The sequence below is a fragment of the Trichechus manatus genome, unplaced genomic scaffold (assembly GCF_000243295.1).
Source record: "Trichechus manatus latirostris isolate Lorelei unplaced genomic scaffold, TriManLat1.0 scaffold00133, whole genome shotgun sequence".
NCBI classification, from domain to species: domain Eukaryota; kingdom Metazoa; phylum Chordata; class Mammalia; order Sirenia; family Trichechidae; genus Trichechus; species Trichechus manatus.
Window position 1 is genome coordinate 6,209,563 of NW_004444069.1, and position 17,233 is coordinate 6,226,795.

At 38.6% G+C, this 17,233-nt stretch overlaps 1 protein-coding gene across 3 annotated transcripts; it reads right to left on the bottom strand.

The window, feature by feature from the left end:
- Positions 1-5,418: 5,418 nt before the first annotated feature.
- LZIC (leucine zipper and CTNNBIP1 domain containing) lies at positions 5,419-17,219 on the bottom strand. Of its 3 annotated transcripts, XM_004385145.2 has the most exons (8): positions 17,146-17,202; positions 16,406-16,565; positions 11,059-11,167; positions 9,189-9,324; positions 8,717-8,815; positions 6,909-7,004; positions 6,654-6,735; positions 5,419-6,154 (listed from the first exon to the last, which is right to left on the bottom strand). In XM_004385145.2, the coding sequence occupies exons 3-8, from the start codon at positions 11,157-11,159 to the stop codon at positions 6,096-6,098; spliced, it is 573 nt and encodes a 190-aa protein (XP_004385202.1). In that variant the 5' UTR covers positions 11,160-11,167; positions 16,406-16,565; positions 17,146-17,202; the 3' UTR covers positions 5,419-6,095. The 3 variants fall into 3 exon arrangements, with proteins under 3 accessions (XP_004385202.1, XP_023595166.1, XP_023595167.1); XM_023739398.1 differs by lacking the exon at positions 6,654-6,735 and having other exon boundaries at positions 5,801-6,154; XM_023739399.1 differs by lacking the exons at positions 6,654-6,735; positions 16,406-16,565 and having other exon boundaries at positions 5,801-6,154; positions 17,146-17,219.
- Positions 17,220-17,233: the final 14 nt, after the last annotated feature.

Sequence of the window (17,233 nt, forward strand, 5' to 3'; positions counted from 1 at the left end):
GATTCTTGCAGCCTGTTAAATTTGTCATTATGCTCTTCTCTAATCTTTTTAATTTCCTCTATTGCGTGTTCTGCGTTTTGCTTAATTTCCTTCCTAATTTCTTGAAGAGTTCTATATGTTAATCTTTTGTATTCTGCCTCTAGTAACTCCAAGAAATTTTCCTCCTCCAGAAAATTTCTAGATTATTTTGGGAGCTTGCTGAAGTCATCATGGATTGCCTCTTTATGTGATTTGATATTGACTGTTGTCTCTGAGCCAACAATAAGTTATTATATTTATTTATGTTTGCTTACTGTGACCTAGCTTCTTGTTTTGTTTTGATATGCCCAAATAGGCTGCGCGTATGAGCTAGTTTGATTATTGGAAACTTTGGAGCTCTAATGTCCTGTCACCAGGTGGTTAGATCTGTTACTAGGTACGTGAGCTCAGGAGTCCACCCACTCCTCCTGTATGGATTCAGCTCAGGTGCCCAGGTAGATAGCCACCAAGTGTGTGGTGTAGGCTCTCGCCTGCAGCCCTAGTCAGGCGTGGGTGATTGGTGTAGGCACAGGCATCTGGCTGCATCAGGGGGACACACTCTGAGTAAGGCATAGGGCTGACAGCTGCCCCAGAGTGTCCAGGAGGAAGGCGTGTCCCTGTTCCCTAGAGCGCGTAGGTGGGTGGATTTTGCAGCCGGACTATGAGCACCTAATGCTGTTGGCTGTAAGGACTGGGGGGACCTCTTAGTCATTGGCCCCTACCACAGGTGGCTAGGTGGCGTGGGTGCAGCCACCAGTCCTCAGGTCCCTGATGTGGGTAGGTGAAGACCCTGCTTAATGGGCAGAGCAGTGTCAAATGTCAAGCACCTGCCACTTCACAGCTGAAACAGTTGAAGTTAGACTTCAGTTATATACCCTGTTGTACAGCAGTAATGAGGGCCTACACTGTTGAGATGGGCCCACACAAGTCTACACAGGCGGAAAGGCACTCAACATCCATGGATCCCTTATGCCTGTGCCTAGGCAAAGGAGCTGTGCCTACCTTGGGTTCCTGGCTTAGGGGAGCCAGCAGTTTATTTTTTCCTCTGTTTGTTAATTTCTTCACTCTCCAAGGCAGGGAGAATGGCTCTGGGCGTGTGATGGATCCTACCTCCGGCCCAGGGGACTCAGCAATTGCTGAAGCCGGTCCCGCACCCAGTGCAGAGCAGGAAGTGGGGGGGTATATGGGAGAGAGGTTTTCCCCTAAGGGGAGTGTTTTTGATCTGCATGGTAAGCTGTATGCGAGTACTTATCTTTCTCTGATGAGGGCTGCTTCTCACTGGTTCTGGGTGGCTGTGTAGACTCTCTGGCACCGTGTCTCTCCTAGTGTGGAAAACATGCGTCCTGAGCACCGCCACTTGCCTACCTCATGGCTTACCCACGAGCTTCTCAGGCCTGAAGGGCTCAGGCTCTCACCAGGTCAGGTCTGGCAACTCCTCTCTCCTTCCGAACTGTCTCTCCCTCCCCCTGCCACTCAGTCCAGTTCCTCAACTCTGCCTTTGATGTTCAGGGCTCCCAGATTGCCATATATAATTGAATCACTTGTTTTTTTGGGTCTTTGTTGTAAGAGGGTCCACCAGCAGCATCTGGCTACTCCGCCACCTTGTCCTCGCCTCTTTTTTTTTTTAAGATGAAAAAATAAAAGCACCACATTTTCTAAGATCACAGCCAAATCACAGGGTTAAGGCAATCAGAATCTAATTCAAGCCAAATATTTTCTTTTACCTAAATTACCCGTCTCTTTTATTACCGTTGAGGGTAATTGGCTGTTTTCAACTTAGCCTGGTTTATGAGTACTGAAGGCATAATGCCAGGCCTAAAGGAAAATATTTCAGTTTTTTTCATGAGCATAAAAAAAAAAAAAAATCCTTAAAGCAAACTTCTCTTATAGGAAAGAATGTTATTGTTGTTTTGTGCGATTAATTCGGTTCCGACTCATAGCGACCTTATGTATAACAGAACGAACCACTGTCCAGTCCTGCACCATCCTCATAATCGTTGCTGTGTTTGAGCCCATTGTTGCAGCCACTAAGTCAATCTATCTCGTTGAGGGTCTTCCTTTTTTGCTGACCCTCTACCAAGCATGATGTCCTTCTCCAGGGACTGAATAGCCCTGTGTAATATGACAATTTATCAGTAACAAAAAACAGTATCTGACATGCTAAGGCATTTTAGAATAAATAGACATAATTGGTGTAAGTTTTTAAACCATGTAATGAAATAATGACTTCATTAGTTTTTTGTGGGAAGGCTTCAAAGTTCACAATCACAGTTGCCAGTAGCTTGGGCAGAGGATCCATGGCTGATGTGTAATCTTAGAAAGAACTCTTGCCAGCATTACCTTCTTAACTCAAAAGAAAATAATTTTTTGTTTGTTATTTTCAATTGTAGTCAATTGTCTGAGGCTGTGAGGAATGTGGTCTTCTGAAAGGAAAACAACCAAGCATTAGGAAGCTTCCAGCTGACAGCCTCAAACCTCTCCACTTTCCTGGCCCTCTGCTTGAACAGCAGTTCATGATTCTCCATTGTGAACTCTAGAGAACATCACCGACCCCTTGTGTCTGAGGCCCTTTCAGCATTATAATCTCTCTACTTTGCTATTAGTGTGAGTAGAGAGAGGGATTTCAAAAAGAAAGTAAGTTAGGTTGTCAAGAGGCTGTATTTTAGGGGGATATCTAGGAGAGCCATATTTTTTAATCTGCTTTTTGTAACTTGATGAAAATATTAAATAGTAGTTTCCCCAGTTTCTAAAATCTTAATTTGATGGCCAGACAGACTGGAAGCAATTATGTCTTGCAGCTTATTCACGGGGGTCTGTGGGAATGCTGACAGTTTTAATTTACATATTAATGCTGGAAAACATTTTGAGGGGCAAAGAAGAGCAGTCTTTGGTCTTAGTAATGAATAGAATAAGAAAAAAAAAAAAAAACAGAAGAAAGTGGTTGAAAGGCTCTAGGCAAAATGGTCTGGGTCTATTTTTTCTGTAATAATTTCAAACTATCCATCATTTACTGTAATAAGATACTATTCTGATGATGGAGTTGCACAGTTTTTTTTTTAATGCTAAAGATGACCATTCCTTGGCTGAGTGTGTTCAACAAAAGGTTAAAAATCAAAGTTAACAATCCGTCTGTCCCAATTTCAACTCTTTCTTCGGAACAACTCCTCATTCTTTTGCTCAGTTTCTTGCCCCACCACCCACCTAGAATACCTATCTTACCAAGTCACAGGATTAAAAAAAAAAAAATCAAACAGAAAAACCAACACCAAAATAAAGGAATTGTTTTCAATTATTAGGTTAGATAAAACAGCCCATTTGGACACCTGTTCATTGGAATTTATTTCTGTCTCAGCCCCAGTTCTTTGAAATATGCAGGAATTTCTTTTTTCATTAAAATATTAGCCTGACCCAAGAATGATGAAAAGTTCATTGCCTTATGGTTATTGCAGTCTGAGACCTCCCAATAGATCTAAAAAATTAGATTAAATGTAGCAAAATATGAAGAGACACAGTATGCAAGTCACTTAATAACTATAGTTGCATAGAATTTACTCACTTATCAAGTTAGTTTTCTCAATGAAATTTTGTGAAGCAAAATACATCATTAGGGTGCTTCAAAGAGTAGTTAAATGGTAGATTAGCTCCAATACATTAAGGAAGACAGGAGAATGCACAATAATTCTATGAGGTAGGTCTTATTATCCCCATTGAACAGATGAGGGAAATGAGGCTCAAATAGATTAAGTACCCTACCAAAGGTCCCACAGCCATGATTGATAGTGTCTTGCTGTTGTTGTTGTGTGTCGTTGAGTCTATTCCGACTTATAGCGACCCTACAGGACAGAGTAGAACTGCCCCATACGGTTTCCAAAGCTGGTGCATTCAAACTGCCGACCTTTTGGTTAGCAGCCTGAGCTCTTAATGACTTCACCACATCTTGCTAGGCATTGCAAATTTGGCCACTTTTAAAGGCAGAGAGTTTTGAGTACTAGCCATTACTTACAGAATGAATACATTAATATGATTAATGTCAAAATATTTCACCTATATGAGTATCATAGATAGTTTAAGGAAAACCAAGATTAGGGACTCCAGATTTATACAGACCCCTTTCTAATACAAAATACTCCTAATTCCTAATTTTCCCGGTCTATTACTGGGGGGAGGAAAGGGGATCTTACTACAGTTTAAAAAAAAAAATCCGACAGCAATTCTACTCCTAAGTCTTTAGGTACCCAAAAGAATTGAACTCAAACAAATACTTGTACATGAATGTTCACAGCAGCATTATTCACAATGGCCGGAAGGTGGAAACAACCCAAGTGTTCATCAATTGATGAGTGGATTAAAAAAAGTGGTATACACATAGAATGCAGTATTATTCAGTCATAAAAAGGAATGAAGTCCTGATACATGGATGAACCTCGAAAACATTATGCTAAGTGAAAGAAGCTGGGCACAAAGGGACAAATGGTATATGATTCCACTTACATGAAATATCCAGAATAGTTAAACCGATAAAGACAGAAAGCAGATTAGTGGTTATCAGGGGCTGGGGAGAGGAGAAATGGGAAGTGATTGCTTCATGGCTATGGGGTTTCTTTTTGAGGTGATGAAAACGTTTTCAAACTACATAGAGGTGGTGGTTGCACAATATTGTGAAATGTACTAAATGCCACTGAATTGTTCACTTTAAAATCCTAAATTTTATGCTATGTGAATTTCACCTAAATTAAAAACCACACAGAAAAATGAAATGATGATTGACCATAAAGCCCTAGATGGACAGCAGGAAATTTTCTTTTTCTTGGTTTATCACAATTTCAACACACAAGTTTTTGACCATTTAAATGAATTATTAAAAAAAATTACCCATTAAAAGTTCAAAAAAGGCATTAATGTAGCTGAGGTCTCCTAATTTGTCCCAGTTGGCACAGCACCTAGTAGCGTTTACAGTATACAAGAAGCTGTAAAAAAGGTTTTTAATTTGTATAAAGTGCAAAGAAAAAGAATATTGAGGAAGAATATAAAATGGCCAGAGCCTAGGAAATAGGCTAACATACATGCATATGTACATATCTATATATTTGAGCATGCAGATGGATGTAAACACTCAGGAGAGAAACCTGTTTTTCCTTACAACTTAGTGTTTCTCCAAAAACTTTAGAGTAAATAGTAGCTTGCAATCACCACCCTCTGGGTTTCAGCAAGAGGTCACACACAGGGAGGGCCTCTAGCTGCCATTTCCTATTGCTTCCCTGGTGAGACAACACTGGAGGTTGAGTCATTTCAGAAGACTCTCAACAGGGCTCCCATTGTTCCAAGCTCAAAACTCAGAGACACAATGGGCCCTATTCATAGGGAGAGCATACAGGCTAGGGAATGGTCCCTTAGTATAGTGTCAACTTTTTGTTGGGACATCAAATTTTCATAAATACTTGCACAAATACGTGTTAATTATTATTATTTTTAAAACAGTATAAAGAAATAAAACTCAATGAACACTAAACTGGGAGCCAGGACACTGAGTCTTATCCCTGGCTCTGTCTCTAATGTGACTTTAAGCAAGTCATTTGTTCTTCTCAGCCTCAGTTCCCTTGTTTGTAAAATGAAAATGATTTCTAAGGTCACTTAGAACTCTAAAATTCTATGACACATATGAGGTCTATTGATGTTGCTACACTATTTACTATAACGAGTAAAGTTGTCAGCAGGAAAGAATCATTAGTTCACATCTTTTCATTCACTCTCAGCACTTACAAACAAGGAGTCTTAATAAAAATAGGCAGAGAAACTCCATTTTCTTTTCTCTCTCTTAAACAGACAAATTATAATGAATAAGATCCAGTGAGTCTCTCTGTCCCAGCAAGTCCAGGATCACTTACAAAGGTAGCTCTAAACAAAGCACAGTGATGAAGGGCATCAACAGAAGCCACCTGTACATTTTTATGTCACCTTTTCTTAAGTTATTAATGCAGTTTGAGAATCTTTTGATTTCTTTGCAATGACTTAAAATCCCCAGAAGAAAAATGTCATTTCCAAGAATGTGATCAATGTCCTCAAGATTCCACATCATGTCATTTTTTGGTTTTTTCAACCTCAAAACTTGCCAAAGCAAGGACTTTGTCTCCAGAGCCTAAGGAGAAAGACACACAATTAACAAAAAGGTTACTTCAAATGCATCTACAGTTGCAGGTAAAAAGAGAAAAATCTTTCACACACATAGTGAAATAGAAAATAGAATCCGTGTCCATTTTCAGTGCATTAACCCCTACCCTTCTGCTGCCATCACAATTTCCTTCCTTCTGCCCAAACAATCCTGCTACACACATAGGGTGACTTTATTGGTTATAAATTCTGACTCCAGCTCAAGTTATGTAATATGTAAAATTTTTGTTTATTTTTATAGTTACATTTAGCTAACAAATAGTAAAAAAGAAAAAAACTAGACTGCATGAAATGTAATTATTTTGAATAAAAAATGTTGGGAAATAAAACCAATGAATTAGATTTATAAAGAAAATCATTCTGGTTTTACTGCTAAACTCAAGAAAATGTCATTTATCTCCACCACACTGCCCTTTAGTCTGGAGTGATAATACATATCCAGCTTTCAGAAATATGAAGGCACTCACCAAGATCTGTAGAGACTTTCTCAAACTGGCTAAGTATAGCACCTGCATTTGCTGACAAGAAGGCCTCATCATCTGCAGTCAGCTAAATAAAACAAAACAAACTCCAGTCTAGTGTGTTCAAATGTTACAACTGGTTCTAAGAACCACGGTTAAGAATGTCTCAGGACTACAAACTAGATCATGGATCAAAAAGTTCTGTACCAAAAACTTCACAATTTTTCTTTATAGCTAATATGTTACATGAGATACTGGTACCTTCTCTCCAAGTTTCCTGAGAGCTGTTAGTATTTCCACTTTCTGCTGAGTGTACAGGTCTCTTTCCAGCTTTCCTACCATCAGATCTCTATCCATCTATAGTGGATAAATAAAAAGCACACAGTGTTTAAGTGAGAAAAATATTCTCTGCTTAAAATCTAGCTTGTCAGACCTAGTTCTTAAAAAAAATAGTCCTCTAACTGATTAATATTATGAAGAACTATAGAAATAATTCAAGGCAGACATGACAGAAATGATTTTACACAGTTCTAATAAACATTAATGCTAATCAGAATCATTTCCTGTAGTTCCCAACTTACAATGTATTCGAATTACAACAAACTGCGCTTACGACCATCTGTTTTTTGGGGTACACCTTATCGTTAGTAATATGTACTACATACAATGCTGCAGCGCAGAAAAGGACCATACAGCCAACTGTCATTAATTTTCTGACTAGCAACACCATCCTTATTCCCAGGGATAATCCAGGTGAACCAGAACCTTCCACAAGTGGAGTTACTATCACAACTGACAAAATGCCAACATTGTCCATTTTTTCATGGATGTATTTTTTTATGTATGTATGTATTAAAATATATCTGTAAGTATATGTAATGTTTCCCACCCCCAAAGATTTATAAAGATACTGATAATAAAAGGCAATGATAATGAAAACTAAAAACAAAAACAAAAACGAGGTATTCGACTTACGTCTGACGACAGAATGGAATCATAAATTGGGGACTATCTGTATTTTAGTTATAGACTCTACTGAAGAAATAGTAGGTCAGTAGCTTCCTTTATAAAGAAGCTATCTTTTAAGAACTCATTTCATTAAACTGAAATGTGGTCTGTAGCTTGAATGGAAAAACTGGTATTAGATCTTCTGGAACTGAAGTTAAATATCATCCCCACCACCAGAAACACTGATAGTGTGTACTACGCATTGTTACTATTCTAAGTGCTTTACCCATTACCATTGCTGTTGGGTCGATTCCAATTCATAGCGACCCTGTAGGACAGAGTAGAACTGCCCCATAGGGTTTCCAAGGCTGTAATCTTTAAGAAGCAGGCTGCCACATCTTTGTCCCATGGGGCGGCTAGTGGGTTGGAACCACCAATCTTTCAGTTAGCAGCTGAGTGCTTAACCACTGTGCCACCAGGGCTCCTTCTAAGTGCTTTACACATATTAATTCATAATCCTCATGACAACCATAAGTTAGAAACTATCATTATCACCATTTTACAGAAGGAGAAGATGAGGCACAAAGAGGTTAAATAACTCGCCCAAGGTTACACACCTTAGTAGTGGAGCAGGGATTCAAATCCAGTCAGTCTGACCCAAGTCCATGCTCTTAACCACTCTGCTACTGAATTACCCATGGTTACAAATTAACTCGTTAATGCCTCAATTATATTCAAGTCTATAAACAGACTTCCTGAAATACCAGGTCTATAAAGGTCTTAGAGAGTCTTAGATGAGAGATGCCATATAAGCATAAAGCAACACTGCTAATGAATTCCAAATGGGATTTAAACTTGGGGTTCCAGAAGTAAAGGTAAAACCTTAAAGGTGGAGTACAAGTTGAAGTGGTCCGTGGGAATTTAAACTGCCATGTGCTGCTTTGACTTCTATGTTCCTTTTCAACCACAATTGCTCAAAGGACTAATTTGTCAGAAAATTGTGAGCTGCTGCTCTAAATTCAAGTGATCAATATTTAAACTTTAGAATATCATATTGAACAAACTCTCAGGCTGCGAAAAGAAACAAATACAGAGCTCAGACCAATTTAAAGAAACTTTACCTCTGCCAACCTTGTCCGAAGCTGACCTGGTTGTTTCTTTGCAAACAATCTGATGACCTCTGGAGTTTTAAAGGCCTGGCTGATAGCTGCCTGGATAGCCTAGAAACACAGAAAGGCAAAAACCAACCAAAATATTCCAGTGAATCACACTGCATATTACAGTAATAGTTAAGAGAGTACACATACAAAGCAAACCACTAAGAGACCATTCATATACTCAGTCATTGATAAGTCTTTGTTCATTAAGCACTGTTACAATTTTAGTTCCCATCTGCTATTTCCATGCATGTCACTACAGCCAAATATCAAACTAAATGAAGATCTGGACATACGTACTGTTTTATGCAGAAGTAGATACTTATCTAGAAGTTATACCAAAAAATAGGGTGCATTTCCTATCTTAACTACACTTACAAAAAAGAAAGAAAATAATATACCAACTCCGTAATCAATGTAAGTAAACTATGCTTACCAGTTGCATTCCACTTAGTTCATCTACCAAAGTCATATTTCCAGACATAATCTTCTTCAGTGAATCATTAAATTCACTTAGCTGTTCTAACGTTTCCTTTTTGGTTTCTTCATATTCCTCTGTATCAAGTTCCTCTCTAGAGTACATTGAATATCATAATATAAAAAAAAAAAGTTCCAAGTGAAAAAAGCAATTTTAATACTGCATACAAAAATTACACGTATAAATATATATATATTTACAAAAATATATACATATATATATTTACAAAAAATATCCTAGGGAAAAAGGCAGGAAGTAACTATCAAAATGCTAATGATGGGTGTCTTCAGATAGTAGCAGCATGGACATTTTCCTGCAATGTGGCCACTTAGATAATAAAGCATTTTTATTTTACCAGAATGAAGCACATTTAATAAACTTCCTTTAAGTGGACTAAGAATCAATGGTATAACCTTGGGCAAACCTCGGTTTACCTGTAAGTTGCAGATAATGATGTTGCTATTGTTAGCTGCCACTGAGTTGGCCCCAGAAACATGCACAATGGGATCAGACTGTTGTGATCCATAGAGTTTTCACTGGCTGAATTTTCCGAAGTAGATTGCCAGGCCTCTCCTTCTAGTCTGTCTTAGTTTGGAAGCTCTGCTGAAACCTGTTCAGCATCATAGGCCTCCACTGACCGACAGTGGCTGCACTGGCCGGGGAATCAAACCTGGGTTTCTGACACAGAAGGTGAGAATTCTACCAATGAACTACCACTGCCCATCCCTCACTCCCAGGCAGATAATGACAATCTCTACCTTATAGGGTTGCTATGAGAATTAAATGAAATATGGAAAGTGTTTAGCATACAATGTTGTTGTTAGGTGCCCTCGAGTTGGTTCCAACTCATAGTGACCCTATGTACAATAGAATGAAACACTGCCTAGTCCTGTGCCATCCTTACAATTGTTGTTACACTTGAGCCCATTGTTGCAGCCACTGTGTCAATCCATCTCATTGAGGGTCTTCCTCTTTTCACTGACCATCTACCTTACCAAGCATGTTGTCTTTCTTCAGAGACTGGTCCCTCCCGATAACACATCTAAAGTATGTGAGACGAAGTCTCGCCATCCTTGCTTCTAATGAGCACTCTGGCTGTACTTCTGAGACAGATTTGTTTGTCTTTCTGGAAGTCCATGGTATATTCAATATTCTTTGCCAACACCATAATTCAAAGACATATAATAGGTACTTGATAAATAGCTGTTATTATTATCATCATCATTAATGGTAGTACCTGGTATACCTTGAAATATAACAGCAATGTAGTACTTACATTAATGGTTACCTGAATAAGAGGGCAATTTTATTTAGTCTAACAAACTATTTATTAAACATTTACTGCAAATAGCAATAGCTACCATTTACTTTGGGCCAAGTATTGGCCCTTCATTTGTAATATTTAAAATAACCTTGCCAGGTTGTTAGAAACTTCAGTGAATAGTCTTGGTCCTTTGAGCAATTAAGTGTGAAAACACATAACAGAAGTTCAAGTAGCATCTTCTCAGTTGATACCAGTCAGGGCTGCTTCAAATACTAAAGACAGATAGGTATTGATATTTCCACTTCACCCATAAGGAAATGGAAGCTTAACGAGGTTAAGTAGTTTGCCCAAGTTCACACACAGTTAGTAATTGAAAGGCTTTCATATCTTAGCCTTTATGATTCCAAAGCTTGTGCAGAGTTTCTTTCACCAACAAAGCACTGTGAAGAACACCACAGGGGAAACCAAAATCACACATGGGCCTGTACCTACAGAGTTTGTAATTAATCTTATTGCAGAAAAAAAGTCGTTTTACAGCATAACAACATACAATTATATGATTACCTGCATTCCTCCAGATCTTGTAATTGCTGCATTAGTCTATCCAACTGTTCTTCTAAGTTCTGCTTTAATTTGCTTGTCTCTGTCTTTCCTCTGGAAGCCATTTTAATCTCTATGTAGAAAAAAAAAACCAATTACAGTGCACCATATTTGGTTATTTGAAGTAATTCAATAGACTAGTGCAATTTAAAATAGTCTCCACCTTTTTTTTTATTGTTGTAGTTTAAGTCAAAGTTTACAATTCAAATTAGTCTGTCATACAAAAATTTATACACTCATTGTTATATGACCCTAATTGCTCTCCCTATATACTGTGACATAAAATGGGCTATACTGTTTTTGAACTTGAGGTGTGAAAAAGATGGTTACATAAAGAAAACCTCAATTTAGATATAAATTTAAACCTATATAGTAACATTCCACAAAAATTCCTGACACTACTCTTAAATGACTTGACAAATCAATTAGAAGACTTCACTGTTGGTCCATCTTACTTTAAATAAATATGATAGATGAAAATGCAGATCTGTAAAGAAGTAGACTGGTGTGACTTTGCTTTATAAAAAGATTCATTATAGCATTCTTTTAAATTTTTAATAAGTACTGGTCTTTTAAAAAACTTTTTATTAAAGTATAACATTCATATAGAAGAGTACACATAAATGTACAAATAAATTTTCACAAACTCAGCATACCTCAGCAACCAGCACTCAGATCAAGAAACAGAACATTCCAGGATTCGGAACACTCCTAGGGCTATCTTGTTGTTCTTATATGCATTTACCTAACGACTTTTGAGAACGAACATCTTTTGATATGTATTTCTTCTTCGGAAATGTGTACATTTTTCCACTGGACTATCTTTCCCTCACTAATTCATATGACATAGATGTGAAAACTTTGTAATTATGAATATTTCTTGTCTCCTGACTTTAAATTCATGATGTTGTCACAGATAAATTATTATTTTTTAATGGTCTTATCTTTCTCGTCCTTTAAGTCTTCCGAGTTTTGTGTCCCATGAAGGCAGGTCCTACCCATTCCAAGATTTATAAAAATATACTTGTTTTTAATACTTTCATAAATTTTCTTTTTACATTTAGCTCTTTAAGCTATCTGCAACTTTTTTTTGTTTATGCTTATGAAATAGGAGTCTAACTTTTCTTTTAAATGGATAGCCAACTGTCCTAACACCATCTACTAAACAGCCCATCCTTTATTCATTGATCTAACATGCCACCTTTATTGTAAGTCAAATTCCCAGAGTCAAGTCTGTTTCATTGATTATATTCTGGTCCTAAGCCATTATCTCACTATTTTAAGTAACTTTATGGCTAGTGTATTTTTTATCTTTATTGTACTTCAGGTGAAGGCTTACAGAACAAATAGTTTCTCATGAAACAGTAGTACACATATTGTTTTATGACACTGGTTAACAACCCCACAACATGTCAACCCTCTAACTTCTCAAACTTTTTTTGGTGAAAATACAGATAGCCAAAGATACACCATTTCAAAAATTTCTACATGCACAGTTCAGTGACATTGACTACGCTCTTCCAATTGTGCTGTTATTCTCACTTAAGATGAAGGCTTACAGAACAAAATAGTTTCTCATTGAACAGTTACTACACATGGTGCCCTATGACAATGACAATGGTTAACAATCTCACATCAACAATATCCTTATTTAACCTTGGGTTCCCTATCACCAGCTTCCTTGTCCCCTTGTGCCTTCTGGCCCTTCTCACTGGACTACTGTACCTCATTAGTCCCATTTGGTTTTACGGGGCTGTCCACTCCCAGGCTGAACGGTGAACCTCGGAGGTAACTTCACCACTGAGCTAAAAGGGTGTCTGGGGGCCATACTCTCGGGGTTTCTCCAGTCTACTTTAGGCCAGTAAATCTGGTCTTATTTTTGTGAGTTAGAATTATGTTCTACATCCTTCTCCAGCTCTGTCCAGAACCCTCTGTTGTAATCCTGGTCAGAGCAGTCAGTGGTGGTAGCCAGGCACCATCTAGCTGTACTGGACTCAGTCCGGTGGAGGCCTTGGTAGCTGTGGTCCATTAGTCCTTTGGACTAATCTTTTCCTTGTATCCTGTTCTCTTTATTCTCCCTTGCTTGCGAAGGGATGAGACCAGTGGAGTATCTGAGATGGCCGCTCACAGGCTTTTAAGACCCCAGACACTACTCACCAAGGGATAATGTAGAACATTGTCTTTATAAACTGTGTTATGCCAATTGAGCTAGATGTTCCCCGAGACCATGGTCCCCACAGCCCTCCGCCCAGCAATTCAGTCCCTCAGGGAGTTTGGATGTGTCTATAGGGCTTCCATGACCTTTCCTTGTACAAGTTGTGCTAGTTTCCCCAGTATTGTGTACCGTCTCACCCTTCACCCAAGACACTAGTTATCTATTGCCTATTTAGTATTCCACCCCCCACCCCATCCCTGGTAACCAACAAAGATTGTTACATTGTGTGTGAACTTTTTCATGGGTTTTTACAATAGAGGTCTCATACAGTATTTGTCCTTTTGTGATTGACTTATTTCACTCAGCATAATGTCCTCCAGTTTCATCCATGTTATGAGATGCTTCACAGATTCATTGTTGTTCTTTCTCGTTGCATAGTACTCCACTGTATGTATGTACCATAGTTTGTTTATCCATTCATCTGTTGATGAGCATCTAGGTTGTTTCCATGGTTTTGCTGTGTGAACAATGCTGTATGGCTAGTGTATTTTTGATAACTGATAAGGACTTGCATTTTTTCTTATTTTTTTATTGTGGTAAAATATACATAACATTAAAATTTACCATTTTAACCACTTTTTTATTTTTGTTTATTGTTGTAGTTTAAATGAAGTTTACATTTCAAGTTAGTCTCCCATACAAAAATTTATACATACAGTGTTATGTGACCCTAATTGCTCTCCCCATACTGTGACAGCACACTCTTCCTTTCGACTCCTGATTCCCCAATGTCCATTCAACCAGCTCCTAACCCTCTCTGCCTTCCCATTTCACCTTCGGACAGAAGCTGCCCATTTAGTGTCTTATATCTACTTGAGCTAAGAGGCACACTCCTCACGAGTATCACTTTATGTCCCACAGTCCAGTCCAATCCGTCTGAAAAGCTGGCCTCGGAAACTGTTACAGTTCTGGGCTGATAGAGAATCTGGGGGCCACGCTTCCCGAGGTTCCTCCAGTCTCATCCAGACCCTTAAGTCTGGTCTTCTTACTAGAATTTGAGTTCTGCACCCCACCTTTCTCCCGCTCCATCAGGAACTCTCTGTTGTAACCACTTCTGAGTGTACAATTCAGTAGCATTAAGTTAACCATCACTACTAAATTTCCAGATCTTCTTTATCGTCCCAAACAGAAACTCTATACCCATTAAACATTAACTCCCTGTTATCCCCACCCCGGTAAACTTTTATTTTACTTTCTGAGTTTATTAATTTGTCTATTCTAGGTACCTCAAATAAATGGAATCATACGATATTTGTCTTTTTTGTGTCTGGCGTATGTCACTTAGCTATCTTCAAGGTTCTTCCATGTTGTAGCATGTATCAGAACTCCATTCCTTTATATGACTGCATAATATCCCACTGCATGTATATATCACATTTTGTTTATCCATTCATCTGCTGATGGACACTTGGATTATTTCTACGTTTTGGCTAATGTGAATAGTGCTATTACAAATATTGGTAGGACTTGCCTTTTATTATTGTTCTTTTTTTTCAAAAAATTCTTGACTATTGTTATACATTTTTTTCTTCTAGATAAATTTGAGAATTAGCTTGTCAAGCTCCATTACAATTCCAGCTGAAATTTTGACAGGGATTACGTGAATTTAGAGACTAACAAGGAGAAAATCTGTATATTTGCAATTTGAATCTTCCTATCAAGAAATATCTCTCTCCATTTGTCTAGGTCTTCTTTTATGATCTTCAGTTCTTGGTAAAAAAAAGTATGGTTTTATTCACATAGGCCTTGAATACTGGCTATTCCTAGATGTTTTGTATTTTTTGTTAATATTGAAAATGAGGTTTTCTGTTATTACAATTTCTAGCTGATTATTGCTGATGCAGAGAAAAGCTACTATTTTGGTGTGTTGATATTGTATCCATTTACCTTAACATTTATAGCATTAAGTTTTTCCATTTATAAAAATTAAATTTATATTCCTTCCAGGAAACACATTTTGCTTAATATTAGGTATAACCATTCATCAAAACTAAAATCTTAGGATAACTTATAAAAAGCATTTTATATTTTCCTGCATATAAAGAAATTATTACTAGATGATTTGATATGATTTAATGTGAGATATTTGGTTTGATATGAAAAGGCTTCCTCACATTGATTCAAAATAGAATGCAATTAAGTAAAAATTTATTTTATAATGCCCTACCTTTTAAAGTCAGCTTATATCATCAAGGGTCATTTTATCATATGCAAATATAAACAAGCTACAGAAGTGTAATTTATCATAGCTGTATTCTGTATACAATAGTTTAGTGGGTTTCTCCTGGAAATTCACATTTACATTTTTATTTGTTATCAGCTGAATTTTCAGGTGAGAGTCAAGGCAAACACAAAACGAAAGTAAAAGTGTCTTTTCAGGCTTAATTTCCTACAGTCCAACCACACTGGGACTACTTGCCATTTCAAAACATGCCATGCATTTTTTCATCCTTCCCTTTTGAGTCTGTATTTTTTCTACTTACCAAGCCCAGGTCATCTACTCTTTGAGGTCTAGCTCAAGTGTCACCTTCTGCATAGTACCTTCCTTGAGTCTCTTCCAATTACTAGGTTGTGAGTTTATTTAAGAGTAGGGATTTTGCCTTTTGTTTATGCCCCAGCATCTAGTACCATGCTGGGCAGACTGGTAAATAAATAATAATTAACTGCTTCTTCCTCTGCATTCCACATCTTATTCTCTATTGAGCACTTATTTCTGCCTTGAATTATATGCGGATTTCATTTGCACACGTTGTTTGTCTGTCTTCTCCAGACTGTAAACTCTGAGATTAGAAAACGTGTCTGATTCCTCTCTTAGCCTCTTCAGTACCTAATACAGAATAGGTATTTGATTATTGCATAAAGTATATAAAGGCTTAATGTATTTTAGGGGGCTAAAGCTATTCTGAATAAATTTCAGGGAAGATGGGGGCACTTTAAAAGGCATAACCTGGTGCTATAAATTTGAGATTTATCCCTGAAAGATTAACTCGCTGGCACCACCTAGCGTTCAATCAAGGTGGTGCACCTTTTACCAAAACGGCAGGAACAGTTCTTAAACACCGTAATCTGGAGTGGAAGGCGCTCATTCATGCTCACCTGCTTCTTAGTACTTTTAATTCTGTACAGTGCTGACTAGTTTCAAATTGCGTAAACCTTCAATTCTTGCAGTTCCAAGGGTTATAAATTTGAAAAAAGCTAAGTTGTTCATCAGGACTACAAGTGGCTCAAAGTTCAAACCACCTGGGGGTGGAGTTGGCTGGAAAAAGGGAAACCATTAACAAGTAGTTTTATCCGTCATAACTTGCACTTGAGCTGCCTGAAATTGAAACACGCCTCTCCTCCCCCCAGGAAGGCACAATAGGGGTGGGTGTGGGTGGGGGGAGAAACCTGTTTTCTCCCTCGATGGTGCCTCCGGCAGCCTATCTGAGGTCTTTCCTAGTGAGCCCCTGGGTGTCACTGCGGAAAACTCCGCACATAGTGACGCCTTCAGGGAAGTTGTCAAACTTAGCAGCGGAAAAGGCAAGGGCAGAAAGGACACCTTTTTCGGACTGGAATCGAGCTGCGTTTGGACCAATCTCATTTGGACTAGCAGCTCCGACCACGACCCCCAAATCCCATCTCCCGAGGGAATCTGAGGCTCCCGCACTTCCGTCCCGCGGCAGCTGGGATCGACCAGGCCCCGGTAGCCGCCAGACTTTGCCGTGAACCCGCGTTCCTCGATACTCTTTCCAGTCCTCCCGAACAATTCCTTGACAACCTCCTCACGCCCCCGGGGTCCTCTCTCCACCTACCCCCGCCCCACTGTCCCAGACTTTGGAGCAAGGGGCCCCGCCTACCTGAGGGCCTGAGACTGGAGGACGCAGGCAAGAGGAACACTTCCGCCGGATGCGTGCTCTTCCCGGCTCCTCGACCAATGAGGATGCC